We start from the raw sequence: 20,223 nt of genomic DNA on the forward strand, positions 1-20,223 counted from the left end.
AACACGACCGTTGATCGACGCCGACATCACGTCACTGCAGTACTTGATAAATAAGTGGTTGAGAGTGCTTTCAGACCCCCGCAGGCTGACGTGAGAAAAATAATTTAGCGCAATTTGCATCCTCTTCGGTTCTTCTACAGGAGCGCATCGGTTTGGACCCAATACACCTCCCACCCTCTCTCACGTACTGACTTTGAACGGGCTCCTCCCATACGGGTTAAATGCCGCTCAGTTATTCAATTTAATGCAGTCATGATAGAGGAACTGTAGAGTTGATCAACTTTATTGTAGTAAATATTTCCAAGTATTGTAATCTGTTAATTCCCGGAGCCACAGTTATGAAGACAATACTTGCTGCCTACCCCGGTGTCCTAAAAGGTAAGAGTTGCGCCCTAATGGAAAATGCACTGTTTGCATGCAGACTTCAAACATCATATCCCCCGAGCGTCTTTTAGAAATGCATCCCCTTCATGATACTCCAAATCCTATTGTGTTGACGTTTAATCCGTTTTGTAGAAGCAGCTTGCAATACGTTCTGAAATGACGGAGGACTATGGCAGCCCAAACATAATCAGAACTTTGTTGTGGATGCTATAGTTTCGTGTTAGCAATAGTTTTCATATTTCGTATTTCATAACTTCCATTTTGTAAATAGTGACTGACCCCCTTGTTTGTTAGACAACTCTGTGTGATCAAATGGTCATGTAGGCTGCATCTATGTGCTTTCTGTTGATACACTGTGTGTAGGGAAACCTTTTGGGATTAAGGGATTAAGTAACGATAGGCTCTTGTCTAGAAATTACCACACTTCATTGTCATGTGAGCCATTTGTTCTGAAATACACAGATAGTCAACAGATAAGTGTGTGTACTGTATGTGTGAGTGTGTGATGAAGAGTGTATCTGGGCACAATGGTTTTCATACATGTTGCTTGTATATTTTTGTGTGTTTACGGGTCTGATCTGTGAAGTCAGAGAAGTGAAAATAGTACACCAGGGCCAGTTCAGTAGGAAAACATGAACGTTGAAGATAGAAATATCATGAATAGACCTGACAAGATCCCTTATTCTACATGCCAGAGAGGCAAGAATGTTCAACATAATCTATTTCTATTTGCAACGTTCCACAACGTTGTGCCCTTCTGCTGCCCGATAGTGGGCAGATGTGAGGTCAGTGATTTATTCACTGTGTAGTACTACTAGTTCACATCATGTCCCTGACCCTCTGAGGCTGATCCTACCCAGTAGCCCTGACTGAAAGCATCATTGACTTAATGTGAGAGTGTGGGCCAGAGTGCAGAATGGCCAATGTTTGTTTTACAGCATGACAGTGTTATTTAGTCTTCCAAATGGGATTATGTGGCTGTGTTGTCCTGTAGCATGGGGAGGATCTGTTGATCAGGCACCATGAGCTTGGGTAGATTTAGCACAGTCCCCTCAGTGGCTCTCTCTTATGCTGTGGACTGGTCTGTCACGGTCACTTCTACATGTAGCTGTCTGGACTGTGTCTCTGCTCTATCTCTATAGCGACTGCAGTGGCGGGGGGAATTTGACGTGACATGTGGTGTTTATTGCTTGTGGTCTGTTTCAACACAGAGCTTTGTAAGGCATGAGCCTTTGTTCAGTGTCTCACGTCTATAATCTAATTTCCCCTGTTCATGTGTGTTTCTGTGGTTGACAGACTGAAAGCCTGGGAAAAGGTTGATGACAGTTTCATTATTTTATCTCTTTAGTCTTCTTGCTGACTCCCTCGAGACTGTCTGTGACTTAATCCATTGATGTGGTTCTTATGTACTGTACAGTATGACTCATTTATGACCCTGTCAATCTCCTTTAGGCACCGGCTGCAGCATCCTCTCCGCCCTGCAGGACCTACCCTCCGCTCCTTGGCCTGCACTCCGATCCAAGATGGAGAAACACCTTCAGGTCATCTCAGTTCTGCAGTGGGTCATCAGCTTCCTCGCCATGGGTGAGTGTGCGATTGTCTCTCTGTGTGGCTCTAACTAGTAGTGGCTGAAGGATATAGTGACCTGTGACCTTACAAGGAGATCAAGCCCGTAAGCTGTGTCCTCCTCACGCTTTTTTACTACTAGAAATGTTATTTGAGAATAGCTTTTTCACTGGTGGGCCATATACAGTGCCTTCATAATGTAGGCATGCCCTTTGATTTATTCCACAGTTTGTTGTGTTACAGCCTGAATTCAAAATGTATTAAATATAAAAATGCTCACCCATCTACACACAATACCCCATAAGGATAAAGTGAAAACATGTTTTTGAAATTTTGGCAAATTCATTGAAAATGTAATACAGAAATATCTAATTTACATACAGTAAGTATTCATACCCCTGAGTCAATACTTTGTAGAAGCACCTTTGGCAGCGATTACAGCTGAGAGTCTCTAAAGCCTTGTTCACACTGCAGGCCTTAATGCTCAAATCAGTTTTGTTTTTCAAATCCGTTTTGGACTACCAACTGTCCAAACAGCAAGTTACATGTGACCAAATCAGATGTATTTGTGTGTGTTCAGACAGCAGTCATTTGCTGACACAGCTATGCTAGTTGTCATAGTAATGACGGGTGTGTTTGCAGGGGTGCAGGCTGATAGTGTCACGCCCTGACCATAGTTAGCGTTGTATGTTTCTATGTTTTGTTTGGTCAGGGTGTGATATGAGTGGGCATTCTATGTTGTATGTCTAGTTTGTCTGTTTCTATGTGGTTGGCCTGATATGGTTCTCAATCAGAGGCAGGTGTTAGTCGTTGTCTCTGATTGGGAGCCATATTTAGGTAGCCTGTTTTGTCTTCGTGGGTTGTGGGTGATTGTTCCTGTGTTTACTATACGGGACTGTTACGTTTTCGTTCGTTCACTTTGTTGTTTTTGTTTCAGTGTTCTATTTTCTTTATTAAAATATGGACACTTACCATGCTGCGCATTGGTCCTCCGATCCTTCCTACTACTAGGAAGAAGACGAGCGTTACAGATTGGTGGTTGTGCTCATGCTTCCTATCACTCAGAAGTTATGTAGCAAGCCTGCCATGGATGTTTCCCAGTTGCTTTGATTGTTCAAAATCATAGGGTAAGAACACTTTTAAAGCCTCAAAGGATAAAATCCAACTTTCAAAACGAGTCCTAGCTAGGTAGCTGTCTAGCTTTCTAGCACGTTCACTAATTTGTTTGTAAACAATTAACAAGCTAGTTAGCTACCACATGTTCTTGTCAAACTGTCAACGGTAATTAGCAAGCAACAAGATATGCCAAATAACAGTCTAAAAACCACTTGAGGGCAAATAAATCAGATTTGAGCGTTCAGACAAGTCACATGGTCAAGAATCAGATTTGTATCTGACTTCAAACCACCTACYAAGGTGGTTTGAAATGTAGCTTGAAATATCCGATTCCATGTGCTTTTTGGCTGTTCAGAATACAGGAATAATAACAAATAAATATAAATTATGCAAATAAATAGGATTTGAGTCACTTCAAACTGCCAATGTGAACACGACTTAAGAGCTTTTCACACCTTGATTGTGCAACATTTGTCTATTATTTTTTTCAAAATTCTTCAAGCTCTGTCAAATAAGATTCTTGCCATGGATTTTCAAGTAGATTTAAGTTAACTAACTCGGTCTCTCAGGAACCTTCAATGTCTTCTTGGTAAGCAACTCGTGTAGATTTGGCCTTGTGTTTTAGGTTATTGTACTGCTGAAAGGTGAATTCATCTTCCAGTGTCTGGTGGAAAGCAGACTGAACCAGGTTTTACTCTAGGATTTTGCCTGTGCTTAGCTCCATTCCATTTATGTTTTGTCTTGAAAAACTCCCCAGTCCTTAACGATTACAAGCATATCCATAACATGATGCAGCCACCACTATGATTGAAAATATGGAGAGTGGTACTCAGTAATGTGTTGCAATGGATTTGCCCCAAATAACACTTTGTGTTCAGGACAAAAAGGTAATTGCTTTGCCACATTTTTTGCAGTATTACCTTGTTGCAAACAGGATGCATGTTTTGGAATATTTTTATTCTATACAGGCTTCCTTCTTTCCACTCTGTCAATTAGGTTAGTATTGTGGAGTAACTAAAATATTGTTAATCCATCCTCAGTTTTCTCCTATCACAGCCATTAAAGTCTGTCACTGTTTTAAAGTCACCATTGGCCTCATGGTGAAATCCCTGAGCGGTTTCCTTCCTCTCCGGCAACTGAGTTAGGAAGGACGCCTGTATCTTTGTAGTGACTGTGTATTGATACACCATCTAAAGTGTAATTAATAACTTGCTCAAAGGGATATTCAATGTCTGCTTTTTTATTTCTACCAATCTACCAATCTACCTCCCTTCTTTGCGAGACATTGGAAAACCTCCCTGGTCTTTGTTTTTGAATCTGTGTTTGAAATTCATTGCTCGACTGAGGGACCTTACAGATAATTGTATGTGTGGGGTAAAGAGATGAGGTAGTCCTAAAAAAATAATTGTAAACACTATAATTGCACACAGAGTGTGACCATGCAACTTATTATGTGACTTGTTAAGCATATTTTTACTTCTGAATTTATTTAGGCTTGTCATAACTGCCATGACTGAAGACATTTCAGCATTTCATTTGTAATTAATTTCTAAAAACATAATTCCACTTTGACAATATGGGGTATTGTGTGTAAGCCACTGACAAAAAATCTAAATGTAATCCATTTCAAATTCAGGCTGTAACACAACAAAATGTGGAAAAAGTTAAGGGGTATGAATACTTTCTGAAGGCACTTAAATGTAATGTCGGGCCTCGTGGAAACCGCAACTTTGTCAGTAAACTTTCCAAATGTTGACAAAACAAAATATGCTAGACAAGGTGGGATCTTTTTGTGTCAGTAAAATTAATTCTGCAAGAAATAATGATGGAAACACCTTTATGCGCAAATATTGATATAATAAAGTGGTATGCCTGATCACCGACAACGATGAGACAGCCTATAGGGAGGAGTTCAGAGACCTGCCTGTGTGGTGCCCTGGATAACAACCTTTCCCTCAACGTGATCAAGACAAAGGAGTTTTTTTTTATTTGTTCAACTAGGCAAGTCAGTTAAGGACACATTTTTATTTACAATGACGGCCGACCAGGGAAGAGGCAGAACGACAGATTTTTACCTTGTCAACCCAGGGATTCGATCCAGCAACCTTTTGGTTACTTGCCCAACGTTCTAACCACTAGGCTACCTGCCGCCCCAAGATGATTGTGGACTACAGGAAAAGGAGGAACGAGCACGCCCCCATTCTCATCGACGGGGCTGCAGTGGAACAGGTTGAGAGCTTCAAGTTCCTTGGTGTCCACATCACCAACAAACTATCATGGTCCAAACACACTAAGACAGTCGTGAAGAGGGCACGACCAAGCCTATTCCCCCTCAGGAGACTGAAAAGATTTGGCATGGGTCCTCAGATTCTCAAAAGGTTCTACAGCTGGACCATCAAGAGCATCCTGACTGGTTGCATCACTGCCTGGTATGGCAACTGCTCGGCTTCCGACCGCAAGACACTACAGAAGGTAGTGCGTACGGCCCAGTACATCACTGGGGCCAAGCTTCCTGCCATCCAGGACCTCTATACCAGGTGGTGTCAGAGGAAGGCCCTAAAAATGGTCAAAGACTCCAGCCACTCTAGTCATAGACTGTTCTCTGTGCTACCGCACGGCAAGCGGTACCAGAGCGCCAAGTCTAGGTCCAAAATGCTTCTTATTAACAGCTTCTACCCCCAAAGCCATAAGACTCCTGAACATCTAATCAAATGGCTACCCAGACTATTTGCATTACCCCCCCCCCTCCCCTTTTTACACTGTTGCTACTCTGTTTATTATCTATGCATCGTAATAACTCTACCTACATGTACACATTAACTCAATTACCTCGACTAACCGGTGCCCCTCCACATTGAAACTGTACCAGTACCCCCTGTATATAGCCTCGCTAATGTTATTTTACTGCTGCTCTTTAATTATTTACTTTTCTATTTTTGACTTAATACTTATTTTTCTTAAAAGTGCATTGTTGGTTAAGGGCTTGTAAGTAAGCATTTCACTGTAAGGTCTACAACTGTTGTATTCAGCGCATGTGACAAATCAAATTTTATTTTATTTGGAATAACCATCATATCGAAGTAATCTTGGAGTCACATGATGACATGGTGTGGGCTCCTCCCACCATGACTCGGGAAACCATTTAGTTTATTAGGCTACAGAGGTCAAAGCTAGAAGTATTCCAGCTTTTGTCAAATTAACGTTGAAACTAGATTTGTTTTGTGCATTTTAGCCAATCGTAGCCCTTTTCCTAACCTTAACCAAATTCTTCTAACCTGCTACGTTAATTATCCTAACCAGGTGCGTAAGTTATCCTAACCTGCTACAAAAATAAAATCTGATGTTAATTTGACAAAAGCTGCATCCCTTCTAGCCATATCCGGCTACAGATGAAATAAGTTATGATGAACTTCACAGGGTGGTGAAAGTGCATGGTATGAGCTTGATGCTCCTTTCCAATAAATATTCTTATTCTGGTGACATGATGGTCGATGCTTGACTGACATTTGACAAATACAAATATTCTCGCACTTATCCATAATAATCTCATCATGTAGACTAACCTACCCGCAGAGCCTTCCCGCACTTTATCTGTGAGCTGTTGGCTAGAGAACATGTACCAAGACCTTTCTAGGCCTAATTAACTACCTAACTTATCCATAGAGTAGAAAATGCGATGGAAACACATTGAATATCACATTTGTATTTGGTACATGAAAAAGTAAATTTTGTGTGCACTACGTCATCACCCACTGAATTGTATCTGCAACAAGTCAGTTTGGAACACCGGTGGTAGGAAAATGCGCATATTTTCTTTTTGCAGATTTTAGAATATTCACGACTATCTTTTGCCAATTGGATGGAAAACTAGCTAGTAAGGTACTTAAATGTTACTCAGAAATGATTTGATATTGAGATAAAAACAGTTGCATTGGACCTTTAATGAAGTGTGGTACAGTACAGGTGCTGAATGCCTGTTCCTCTGCTCTCTCCCCTATCATTTCCTACCCCGTAGGTGCCGCTGGCACTGTGCTCTTAATCTACATGTTCTGCACAGACCTCTGGGTGATCGCTGCCATGTACACTGCCTGGCTCATCTTCGACTGGAACACCCCCAAACAAGGCAAGTACCGCAGCCCTGGGATTTGAACTTGCAACATTTTGGTTACTGGCTTAACCTCAAGGCTATCGCTGCCCTATTGTAATTAAATGTAGTGCCCTAAATGGGAAATGGGTGTCATTTCAGACGCAGTGTTTTGTGTCTGTGACCATAGGGAGCTGTGCTGGGAAATTGGGTAATTGTCACCCAGGTACTGCTGATGTAAATGATTCAGTATGTGTGTTACATTATTCAGGATGTGGGTTATAGTCTGACTGGAGATATTTACCTCTGCCTTATCAGGTGGCAGGAGGTCGTCTTGGGTGAGGAACTGGACCATGTGGACTTATTTCAGAGACTACTTCCCCATCAGGGTGAGTGGAAAGGAATAGGCTTAACATTTAAAGGGTCTCTCTGCGTCTGCGTGTGTGCGTGCAATGTGTGTTGGGGTGTGAAGCCAGAAAATTAAGATTGCTATCAACCTGAAAATGTGTGATAGAATACTACCCGGGCAACGAAGGAGTGGCTTCGTAAGAAGCATTTCAAGGTCCTGGAGTGGCCTAGCCAGTCTCCAGATCTCAACCCCATAGAAAATCTTTGGAGGGAGTTGAAAGTCTGTGTTGCCCAGCAACAGCCCCAAAACATCACTGCTCTAGAGGAGATCTGCATGGAGGAATGGTCCAAAATACCAGCAACAGTGTGTGAAAACCTTGTGAAGACTTACAGAAAACGTTTGACCTCTGTCATTGCCAACAAAGGGTATATAACAAAGTATTGAGAAACTTTTGTTATTGACCAAATACTTATTTTCCACCATAATTTGCAAATAAATTCATTAAAAATCCTACAATGTGATTTTCTGGATTTTTGTTTCTCATTTTGTCTGTCATAGTTGAAGTGTACCTATGATGAAAATTACAGGCCTCTCTCATCTTTTTAAGTGGGAGAACTTGCACAATTGGTGGCTGACTAAATACTTTTTTGCCCCACTGTATATGTTGTATTCAGCAGCACTGCCTGTACAGATGATACAATTAGCTTTTTCTGGTCAGATACAAAGTTAAAGATCATCAATATTGTTATTGATTATGGTTTATCCCAGTAACAGTATCCTATTAGCACAGGCATGAAGATGGTGTTATCTGTGACTGTATCCAGTATCAGCTGGAGGTTCCATGCTGTTCCTTGTCCCTTGTGATAATGCTTTAAAGGAGTTTACTTTGGTTGGAAGGATAGACTTTGCCCCACATGATAGGAGAAAGCTCTTTGATTAGTTTGTTTTTCATTTGTATTATTTCGCTCCTCCGCACTTGGAGATTGTTGGGAGACACACACTGAGGAGAGAGAGGATGGGCATACGCTGCTTTATAGGACATCAGCCTTGACAGAAATCACAGTGGAAGAAGTTAAGGTTAAGCAATGAGAAATGCAGGTGATTTGACTATTAGTTTGTTCAAGTGGAAATAAAATGGGATTCTCACGAAACTGGCACTTGACAAAAAAAGGGGTACAAAATAAACATTTTTCACCAGAATTCCTCTTGGATTAGAATCTGTATTTATCTATTTCATAATTATTGTTATGTTTATTGATGAGATATTATGCATTTTACCACAATTTCCACAACTACCAACACACAAATTCTCATTACCACAACAGCTTTCGAAATCCAAAAAAGTACTAAACAAATACATTGCTAATATGTTTTGACATTGCTCACCTGATGAAAAGGCTTGAGTTAAACAACACGGAAAACAAATATATTTACAATTTTATTATAAAAAAACCTTTTCAGAATCAATTTTTTTGTCATAATTACTTGGATATACATGTTTTTATGTACACATATTTGTATTAAGAACAAAAGGCACACGATCAGATTAAGTCAAAATTATTCAAGTCTAAATTGTATTTTTCCTAATACTTCCTAAATATTAGTGCATTACGGTAATGATAACCAGGTTTGGAAGATAATGCATTTTTCTGTAATGAGTTTTGCAATTGAAAAACTGTACTGAGATTTAGTAACCTAACACATCATCAAATTGTGTCAATTGTTATTCCCAGATGATTTGCATAATACAAATCCTTGATCTTAATGCAATTGACTAAATTACCCCTTATTTTAGCAAAAGTACTGTAATTACGTGCATGTATTTTCAAAAGTGGACTTAAGCATAAAGTGACATTTAAAAAAAAAAAAAAGTAATTTCTCCAAGGTAATTACAGGTAATATTAGTGTATTTGGACCAGTGTTGGAGGTAGCACGTTTACGTTTACGGAGAACACCTCTGATCTTTGCCATTGATCGCTTCTGTGATAGTAAAGCCCATAGAGGGCTTCACCATCTAGTGGAAAGTGTGCCCTCTAGATATTCATTTCTGTGCCATCAGCACTAGCGGCTGGAGATAAATATTTTGAATGAAAAGAAAGGACATCTGTACAGAGGTTGAGCTTATATTAGGCTGTGCAACATAATGTACATTTCATAGGATGACACGTACTGTATAGGTTAAAGGGATTTTCTATTCATATTTTTAATTCGTCTAACTTTCCCAGGGAACTTCTGACAGCTATCAGACCCTCAAAAAATAATTTCCCCGATCCAAATTATCCATGCATGCAGCTATAGAAATGCGATTTATGCTCCCCATCCAAATTGTGATTTAACATTTTTTAAAGAACTTTTTTTATTTTTTTACAATACTTAAAATACACAAACATCCACAACAGGGATGGGCGCTGTATCACTCTCCGCCACATGGTGTGATTTGGATAGGTATAATATCCTAATATTAAATTTTTATTTTAAACATTAGAAATGTGTATGACGAAATTACCAACAGTTTTATTGTTTTACAGGCTGCCTTCCTCCAGCGAGCGAGCAGTACTAACCTGTCCAATGTGATAATGCTATCATTTCAGACAATAGAAAAGTTATATTTGCATCAAAAAGCTTTGTCGAATCCTAATTTGTATGCCTATTCATATAGAGTATACATTATCATAACGCATTGTATAGAGACAGCATTCAATTGCATGATCAGTGCCCTGGCACATATGGCTGCTGTGTTGTGGATGATCAATTTGGACATGTGCTCTCAAGCCAAAGGAGGAGAAATGGAAATATTGATTTCGATGGTTGACATTACAGAAATGTAGGTCGATATTTTCTTGTCTCGTTAAGGGATTCAAACAACAGTTCTTGTACATCCCTACATTTCACATAAATGTTGTCTTGTGTCGTGGAGGGGCACGGCCCCGGTGGACTCTCGAATAGTCTTTTGCGCAAATGTAGGCCTGCTCCAAAATTCAGACATAAATACATCAATGAATACATCAGCCTTACATTAGGAAATAAAAGATGAGCTTGTGACCAAGGTCTTTCCGATCCGGTTGAAATATTGAATTAATTATTGAATTAGTTAGATTACATATTAGTAGCCTATCTTTGGTAGAGAGTGCGCGACTCGCTCCCTCCGACAGTTGAGATTTTTTTATGAAAGTAATGAAAAGTAATAAACGCGTTACTTTCCACGCAAAGTAATATTGTAACGTCTTACATGTAATGCAGTCAAGGCTGGTGGGAGGAGCTATAGGAGGACGGGCTCATTGTAATGGCTGGAATGGAGTAATTGGAATGGAGTCAAACTTGGTTTCCATATGTTTGATTCCATTCCAGCCATTACAATGAGCCCGTCCTCCTATAGCTCCTCCCACCAGCCGCCACTGATTTAATTAGTTTTTCCCAATTTTACCTTTTTAGTCATTTCGGTAATGAGAAGGTCAAGTGTCTTAAAGGGGATGTTTGAGAATAAGATCCTCATTCTGAAGGCATATAAGTGAATACATTAAATGAACTTGTGCTCATCTAAGGACTACTCCTCTAGATTATGTATCATGGGTGAATAAAACATTTAAATAATTAAACTCGAAATAGTGTTACGTAATGAGAAATGTCCACAGACAGTGTTTTTAGGTATTAAATATTATAGTTTAATGGAAACTTCAACTAGTATAACTACATCAACATTTTGTTTTATTCAAATGAGTTAGGTTTTTCTATAAAATGTTTATACAATGACCTGAGAAATCCGGATTCATTTCGGTAATACGAATTGGGGTGAAAATGTATAAAATTCTGACGGAAAATGTATTTAAAATAAGACACTGTGCCATAAACTAGGCAGAATGATGATTGTTGCAGAAGCACCATGGTTTTCTAACTCAATTTGCTATTGCCATTATTAAAACTGATTTCATGAGAATCATGATACAATGGTGACAATAATTACATATTCCATATCGTCTCTTTTAGATCCCAAATAGGGGCGGCAGGTAGCCTAGTGGTAAGAGCGTTGGGCCAGTCACCGAAAGGTTGCTGGATCGAATCCCTGAGCTGACAAGGTAAAAATCTGTCGTTCTACCCCTGAGCAAGGCAGTTAACCCACTGTTCCCCGGGCGCCAAAGATGTGGTTAAAACCTCTACAGGATTGGTGGGTCCCCTGGGGGACGGTTGAACTAACGTAGGCTAATGTGATTAGCATGAGGTTTTAAGTAACAAGAACATTTCCCAGGACATAGACATATATAATATTGGCAGAAAGCTTAAATTCTTGTTAATCTAACTGCATTGTCCAGTTTACCGTAGCTATTACAGTGAAAGAATACCATTCTATTGTTTGAGTAGAGTGCACAGTTATGAACTTGGAAATGTATTAATAAAACAATTATGCACATTTGGGCAGTCTTGATACAACATTTTGAACAGAAATGCAATGGTTCATTAGATCAGTCTAAAACTTTGCACATACACTGCTGCCATCTAGTGGCCAAATCTAAATTGTGCCTGGGCTGTAATAAAACATTATGGCCATTCTCTTACATTTAAAAGATGTTACAAAAAAAAAAACACATGTTTTTTTCCTTTATATTATCTTTTACCAGATCTAATGTGTTATATTCTCCTACATTAATTTAACATTTCCACAAACTTCAAAGTGTTTCCTTTCAAATGGTATCAAGAATATGCATATACTTGCTTCAGGTCCTGAGCTACAGGCAGATAGATTTGGGTATGTCATTTTAGACGAAAATGTAAAAAAAAGAGTCCAGCTCTGATTCAGAGAGGTTGGGTTAAATGCAGAAGACACATTTCAGTTAAATGTATTCAGTTGTACAACTGACTAGGTATCCCCCTTTCCAATATAATATGTAAACTCATGCTAAACCTATGCTAACCTCTTGGTCTCTTGGTATCCTGACAGAGCATTTTTACCATTCATATTTTTTGGCAAGTTCCTCTTGTGTTTTCTCTCGCTGCCCTCCTGACCAAGGATTGAATCAACTGAGTTGTTTTTATGCCTTTACGTTTCTCAGTAATATCATTGAACCAACGGCATTCACATTACATCCGCTATGATCCTCCCTCAGTTCAATCCGTTCAGCTGATTGATTTAATGGTGAATGAGCATGACTGTTTTTAAAATTGAGCATTTTTGAAACATTAACCTGACAATCATTTTTTACCATACAACCCTTTTCACTTATAAATAGAAAGTATAGTCAAAGGCTCTTAGTAAAACCAGAGTTACCTGTTAAGAATCAAGGTGAAAGGTTATCTTAACTATTAATAATTGAGTCCTGATGATGACTAACAGCCAGGGGAAATCAAGAGTGTGTGTATTGTCTCTTGAACTTTGACCCTGCTCGTGATCCATATGTTGAACTCCGACAGTTTCTTTAAATTCAGTTAAAGGCTTTGGTTTTTCCATTTATGTTTTGAGGTTGTACTTGAGCACGTATAGCTTGTTAGCACGTAGGGCGCACCGATTGGTGTTACCTCATTAGTCAGAATGAGTTACACCTATGCTGGCTTGTCCATCTCGTTAGTAGGAAGGTGTTTCAGCTGTGCTGGCCCAGGTGCTATTTTTTTAAGAGTGACTGGCTCCAGTTGTCTTTAGTGATGTGGAGGGTCAACGCCTTTAGTTGGTGCTCCCGATTTGATTTCTAGAAAAACATTATTTTGTCTGATTTCCCTGTTTTCATTTTGCTCCACCTTTATGGTTTACTTCCTGTCTTCCAGTTTGGTATGGGTTTTTATTTTGTTTGCCTCTTAGTGGGTGCATTTAGTGGATGATCATGATGGGTGTCTTAGGTCCCAGTTGTTGTTGCTATGCAACTTTCAGTGGACACCCCCATGAGTGCCTTTTTAGAACCCCTCCTAAAACCCCACCTGTTTTGGTTGTTGTCAGTGACTCTTTGTTAGTTCCCTGTTTCGTTTGAGTGACGTTTTTCTTGCTTGGGAACGTAACAACTTCTTGCTTGGGAACGTGTGTTCAGCCCCCTCCTGTAATCCCTGTTCACCCATGACTGCGTGGCCACACGTCTCCAACTCAATCATCAAGTTTGCTGATGACACAACAGTGGTAGGCCTGATTACCAACAATGATGAGACAGCCTACAGGGAGGAGGTGAGAGCCCTGTCGGAGTGGTGCCAGGAAAATAACTTCTTCCTCAACAAAGCTGATTGTGGACTACAGGAGACAGCAGAGAGAGCACGCCATTATGAGCACGCCCCTATCCACATCGACGGGCCCCCACAGCCTGTTCACCCCCCACCATCTACAGGGAGAAAACAGTAGTTATTATTTTTTTTTTTTACCGTTATTTTACCCAGGTAAGTTGACTGAGAACACGTTCTCATTTGCAGCAACGACCTGGGAAATAGTTACAGGGAGAGGAGGGGAATGAATGAGCCAATTAAAACTGGGGATTATTAGGTGACCCATGATGTGTTGAGGCCAGATTGGGAATTTAGCAGGACACCGGGGTTAACACCCCTACTCTTACGATAAGTGCCATGGGATCTTTAATGACCTCAGAGAGTCAGGACACCCGTTTAACGTCCCATCCGAAAGACGGCACCCTACACAGGGCAGTGTCCCCAATCACTGCCCTGGGGCATTGGGATATTTTTTAGACCAGAGGAAAGAGTGCCTCCTACTGGCCCTCCAACACCACTTCCAGCAGCATCTGGTCTCCCATCCAGGGACTGACCAGGACCGACCCTGCTTAGCTTCAGAAGCAAGCCAACAGTGGTATGCAGGGTGGTATGCTGCTGGCATCAAAGCTGAGACCAAGAGACTGAGCAACAGCTTCTATCTGCAGGCCATTAGACTGTTAAACAGTCACCACTAGTCGGCCTACGCCCAGTACCCTGCCCTGAACCTTAATCACTATTCGAGCCGGCTACCACCCGGTACTCTACTTTGCACTTTAGAGACTGCTGCCCTATGTATATAGTCATTGAATACTTGTCACTAATGTATACTCTCTTCATGTGTATATACTGTATTCTAGTCATGGCTCATGTACCAGTCAAAAGTTTGGACACCTACTCATTCAAGGGTTTTTCTTTATTTTACTATTTTCTACATTGTAGAATAATAATGAAGACATCAAAACTATGAAGGAACACATGGAATCATGTAGTAACCAAACACGTTTTAAACAAATAAAAATATATTTTAGATTCTTCAAAGTAGCCACCCTTTGCCTTGACAGCTTTGCACACTCTAGAAACACAAGCATTTTGTTGCACCTGCAATAACTCAACCATAAACTTTGATTTGATTTACAGTACAGTAATTCCTTGAGTTGGTACCAAAGATTGTTTATTGCTGGTTGTGGAGTTAAGGTTGTGGTTTTCTGACCCAAGGATGTGCTGTATGCCAGGTATTCGCAGAGATCTATACGCATTACGTAATTCACCTGGCAGCATCCTGTTTCAGATGAAGGGTTGCTTCCCTTGTCTAGCTTGTGCAGCAATGGAGTTGAACAGTTGGTAGACATGCCTGGCTGGGAGCAGTGTGAGTGTGTCAGTACATTCAGGGACAGTGACTATTACATCTTGAGGGTCAGCAAGGTCTCCTTTCTTCCATTTCTTCTACTTACTGTACGCATGTTGTAAACGCCACCTGTTTTCATATCACCAAATGGTAATCTCTTTACATCTACCATGCTATCACTGTGGAAACCTTACAGATGGTGTTAGATAATGTGGTTATGCAATGGGCCTTGTTTGATTAGAGTCCTGTGTACACATCTCTTTGGATCTGTGTGTATATCCTCTGTGCCCTTTCAATTTCTTCCATAAGCGTGGCATTGGGGCACCCGCTTCACTGAAGACACAATTCGTCTCCCACCGTTATGGAGCCTACGCTCTCCTTCTCATACTCGAAACAACTTTTAAGAATATTGAAGCTCTGTAATGGGACTGCTGTTCACAATAGGGGAAACGTGCAGATTAACATCCCAGACACAGAACACTGTTTGTTGCCTGTAATTATTTTATTACTTGAGCGCAAATATGTCATATCAGGGCTAAACTGATAAGCTGTCCCAATTTCAAGGAAATATGCTAAGCCATATAGTACAATGCACAGGTAAATGGCCTTTAACTTCTTGAGACAAGTAATAAAAATAACTTAATGTTATCATAACTGCACAACTGAATTGGCTTAATGCAGATTCTCTGACCTGTTAAATTGCTTAACAGCAATTAGTTATATTAGTAGTTATACTGTAGTTATATTTAGCTTAGTGTGTTAGTAACCACCATGTCTCTTTGTCATCCTGTTAACCAGCTCATCAAGACACACAACCTGCTGCCAAGCCGAAACTACATCTTTGGCTACCACCCCCATGGGATCTTCTCTTTTGGAGCCTTCTGTAACTTCGGAACAGAGGCCACCGGCTTCTCTAAGAAGTTCCCGGGCATCAAGCCTTCCCTGGCCACCCTGGCTGGAAACTTCCGGATGCCAGTCTTTAGAGACTATCTCATGTCTGGAGGTGAGATTGTTTCTTTGAGTTTTGTCCCTCTGTACTCAGTAAACTGCTGATACCAGCCCTGTATCTACCGACTCTAATCTGGTAGAACTCTGAGCTTTGTCCTATTGCCCAATGTAGACTAAACAGCCCCTGTGCCTGCCAAACTGTATTTGCTGATGTCACTATTGTAAAGAGCTGCTTCAGTCAACCTGCGCTGTTAGCTTATTTATCTTCATTTCAAAGGTTTCTTTTGCTCAACATCCACTAAGAATGTTTTTGTGCTCAAACAGTATTGATTTCTCTTCAAATGTGTTCTCCACTGCAAACACACTGACTTGTTTGGTCTTTGGGCCCCATGTGTGATAACTGAGCCTAACCCCATCCTCTTCCATGTGTCAGGTATCTGCCCAGTGAACCGTAACTCCATTGACTACCTCCTCTCTCAGAATGGAACTGGCAATGCAGTGGTCATTGTTGTCGGGGGAGCAGCTGAATCTTTGAACAGTGCTCCAGGAAAGAATTCTGTCACCCTGAATAACCGCAAGGGCTTTGTGAGGTTGGCCCTCCAGCAAGGGTGAGTTTAGAGCACAAACTTCCCGGCCACACATACACCATGCTGACAGGCGCACCTTCCGGTCACACACACACACCTCTCAGTTACACGCATCAACTGATCAGACTACATGTTTTGATGTGAGACCTTACTGGGCCAGCACAGACACTGGTGTCGTTATGACCAATTTGATGGAATAGAGAGAGTTGGCTCAACAATAGGTTTGATTGGCACATAAAACATACTTTCATGTGTGGTAATTGGTCCTCAAGTGCTCAGAGCTCCTCCTGACATGCAGTACTGTACACAGACACTGGGTCAAGGGCAAAGGACAGGCTCCATCAGCTTGTGACTCAGAACATATAATATACACTGAACAAAAATATATAAACGCATGTAAAACTTTGGTCCCATGTTTCATGAGCTGAAATAAAAGATCCCAGAAATGTTCCATACACACAATGAACTTATTTCTCACAAATTTGTTGGACAAATTTGTTTACATCCCTGTTAGTGAGCATTTATCCTCTGCCAAGATAATCCATCCACCTGACAAGTGTGGCATATCAATAAGCTGATTAAACAGCATGATCAATACACAGGTGCACCTTGTGCTGGGGACAATAAAAATCCACTCCCATAGGGCGGGCACAATTGACCCAGCGTCGTCCGGGTTAGAGGAGAGTTTGGCCGGGGTAGGCCGTCATTGTAAAATAATAATATGTTCTTAACTGACTTGCCTAGTTAAATTATTTTTTATTTTTTAAAGTTACGTTTTATCAGACAACACGATACCACAGATGTCTCAAGTTGAGGGCGTGTGCAATTGGCATACTGACTGCAGGAATGTCCAACAGAGCTGTTGCCAGAGAATTGAATGTTCATTTCCTCCCCATAAACCACCAATAACATAATTTTAGAGAATATGGCAGTACATTCAACTGCCCCACAACCGCAGACCACCTGTATGGCATCGTATGGGCGAGCAGATTGTTGATGTCAACGTTGTGAACCGAGTGCACCATGGCGTTAGGGTTATGGTATGGGCAGGCATAAGCTATGGACAATGAATCCAATTGCATTTTATCTATGGTAATATGAATGCACAGAGATACCGTGACGAGATCTTGAGGCCCATTGTCGTGCCATTCACCCTCCTCTATGCAAGGGAGATGTGCCACACTGCATGAGGCAAATAAATGGTGAGGTCACACCAGATACTGACTGTTTTTTGGGATTTTTAGGTATCTGTGACCAACAGATGCATATCTTTATTCCCAGTCATGTGAAATCCATAGATTAGGGTCTAATGAATTGATTTCCATTGACTGATTTCCTTATATGAACTGAATTCAGTAAAATCTTTTAAAATGTTGCATTTATATTTTTGTTCAGTGTATTGTATGCCATTTATCAGACGCTTTATCCCAAGCAACTTAGTCATGAATCGAACCCACTATCCTGGTGTTGCAAGCGCCATGCTTTACCAACTGAGCTACTGAAAACAAAGTCTGGGTAAACTGGTGTAGGTGAGCTGGCATAAACCACATGGTTTAGTAGCCCATCATTCAGTGATCTGATATCTGTTATGCCCTATGAGTAACTTCAGGAGACTATTGTAAACCCCCTCTCTCTGTCAGGTCTGACCTGGTACCAGTCTACTCCTTTGGGGAGAACGATGTGTACAAACAGGTGATCTTCGAGGAGAGAACCTGGTGGCGGCTGGCTCAAAAGCGACTGCAGAAGATTATTGGTTTTGCTCCCTGTCTGTTCCATGGCTGTGGCTTCTTCTCCTCTGACTCCTGGGGAATGGTGCCTTACAACAAACCCATCACCACCATCGGTAAGTAAAACCCTCTCCAAGACCCTACTGACTGTCTCACTAGGGTTGCAAAGCCACCGGTAATTTAACACATTTACCGGAATCTATCGTAATTTTGGTAATTTATACTTGAATAACTTTTGAAAAATGTATTCATATTATAGTATTAATATATTACATCTGTCTCCATATTGTCCATGAGTTTCTAGTAGATAGACCATATGGTTCAATAGCCACATTCATGAAAAAAGCATTTAATCAACATTATTTTCAATTAATTCAAAACCTCTTCCAACTATTGACTATATTCACAACTGACACCAGTTTGACACCGAAACATTAACAAATGCATGTTGACATAGTAAAAAAGTGTGTAAAAGAGATATATAGGATATTTCATGATATTATCCTCATATGAAAAACAATGGTGTTCTCTTAGTTGATGGTTTATATTTAGGATAATGTTTTACAGCTTTGTCATTCTATTTTTCTATCATCTTACTTCATTATTTCATATATTTGACATGTAATTAGTCCTCACGGAAGGCCAGAGATGATTACAGAAGCCTGTGATAATCGGAAGTACCCAAAAGAGCCTCTAGATGTCTTGTAATAGATTAACATAAAATCCTTGAAAGATACCAAAATTCTGGTAGTTTACTGGTAAACTTAGGTTTCCAGTTGTTTACCCTCCCTTTTCAATCCCATCTCTTACAGGTATTTAGTGCTTGTTGACTTAGTTTCTGTTAGGGATTCAGTCTTAGGATGGTCTGTAATTATAATTTCAAGCAGTTGAGCTACTCTAGTTCCTCTGTGTTAACAGAACCATCCACCCAGTCAATATTTACTCTTCCCTGCATCAAGGCCGTATTAATGTTTAACACTACAGCTCATCAAACTACGTATTTCCAATATGTTAAATGTTTTTTAAAGTTGATTTTGGGGATATAGATTTTTACATGTTTATTTCTCTTAGTGGGTGAACCGATCACAGTGCCAAAGATTGAGCAGCCTCCTCGGGATATGGTGGATCTGTACCATGCCATGTACATCAATTCCCTCACGAGCCTCTTTGACAAGTATAAGACCCGCTTCGGCCTGAAGGAGAGTGACATCCTGCACATCCATTGAGAAAGGGTCAGCTGTGGCAGCTGTCTGTTCAGCCCTGCCCCTCATTCACGTGCCTGGCTCTGATTGATTGTCTCTGGAATTCAATCGATATACATTAAGCTGTGTGTATATAAACCCACCGCGCTCTCAGCAACACTCACGTCGGTCCTCCACTCAGGATGAAAATGGCAGGTCTTAGGTCACCTTACTATTCTCTCTGACCTAGTCACTGTCAATGGCAAAGTTGACTAACTTCCATTTATTTAATATTTTATTGTAAAAAATATTTTTTCTGTCTGTTCCATGACAGAAAAGATGAGGGAGTATAGTTAAGGTATGCTCCCTTGCTTTAATGTGCAGTGGAACTCCCACTAGGTGGCACTAGAAGGTTACACAAGACACACACAAGCACCATCTTTGTTTCCTCCATGCATCCATGTAATTTTCACTTAGAATAGGCCTGTACAAAGAATGTGTTAAGTGCCATAAAAGGAAAATATAGGATGATGTTTTGAGACCTAACATTTTTTGTTGTTGCTAAATGCACAAACAATGCAATTGTAATGGTGTTGCCTTAGTGAGATGTTGATAGTGTGGTTTATTGAGCCAAAGAGCCGATGGGTGTCCCCTCCCCACACATGCACACTTCATTGAAACTTGAAAGTGAAGGAATTCTATTGAATGGATTTAGATTGTGCATATTGGTAATGCAATCTGATTGTGTGATGGCACTAAGTATTA

At 40.5% G+C, this 20,223-nt stretch overlaps 1 protein-coding gene across 5 annotated transcripts; it reads left to right on the forward strand.

Moving 5' to 3' along the window:
* The first annotated feature begins 250 nt into the window (after nt 1–250).
* Nucleotides 251–19,938, forward strand: LOC111950522 (diacylglycerol O-acyltransferase 2). 5 transcript variants are annotated; one of them, XM_023968146.2, is made up of 8 exons: nt 251–378; nt 1,837–1,968; nt 7,082–7,189; nt 7,469–7,539; nt 15,814–16,018; nt 16,397–16,571; nt 18,191–18,393; nt 19,349–19,938. In XM_023968146.2, exons 1-8 carry the CDS (start codon nt 339–341, stop codon nt 19,501–19,503), a joined length of 1,089 nt encoding a protein of 362 aa, XP_023823914.1. In that variant the 5' UTR covers nt 251–338; the 3' UTR covers nt 19,504–19,938. The 5 variants fall into 5 exon arrangements, with proteins under 5 accessions (XP_023823914.1, XP_023823915.1, XP_023823913.1 ...); XM_023968147.2 differs by lacking the exon at nt 251–378 and adding an exon at nt 1,365–1,416; XM_023968145.2 differs by lacking the exon at nt 251–378 and adding an exon at nt 1,439–1,601.
* The last annotated feature ends 285 nt before the right edge of the window (nt 19,939–20,223 follow it).

The sequence above is a fragment of the Salvelinus sp. IW2-2015 genome, linkage group LG23, assembly GCF_002910315.2.
Source record: "Salvelinus sp. IW2-2015 linkage group LG23, ASM291031v2, whole genome shotgun sequence".
NCBI lineage: Eukaryota > Metazoa > Chordata > Actinopteri > Salmoniformes > Salmonidae > Salvelinus > Salvelinus sp. IW2-2015.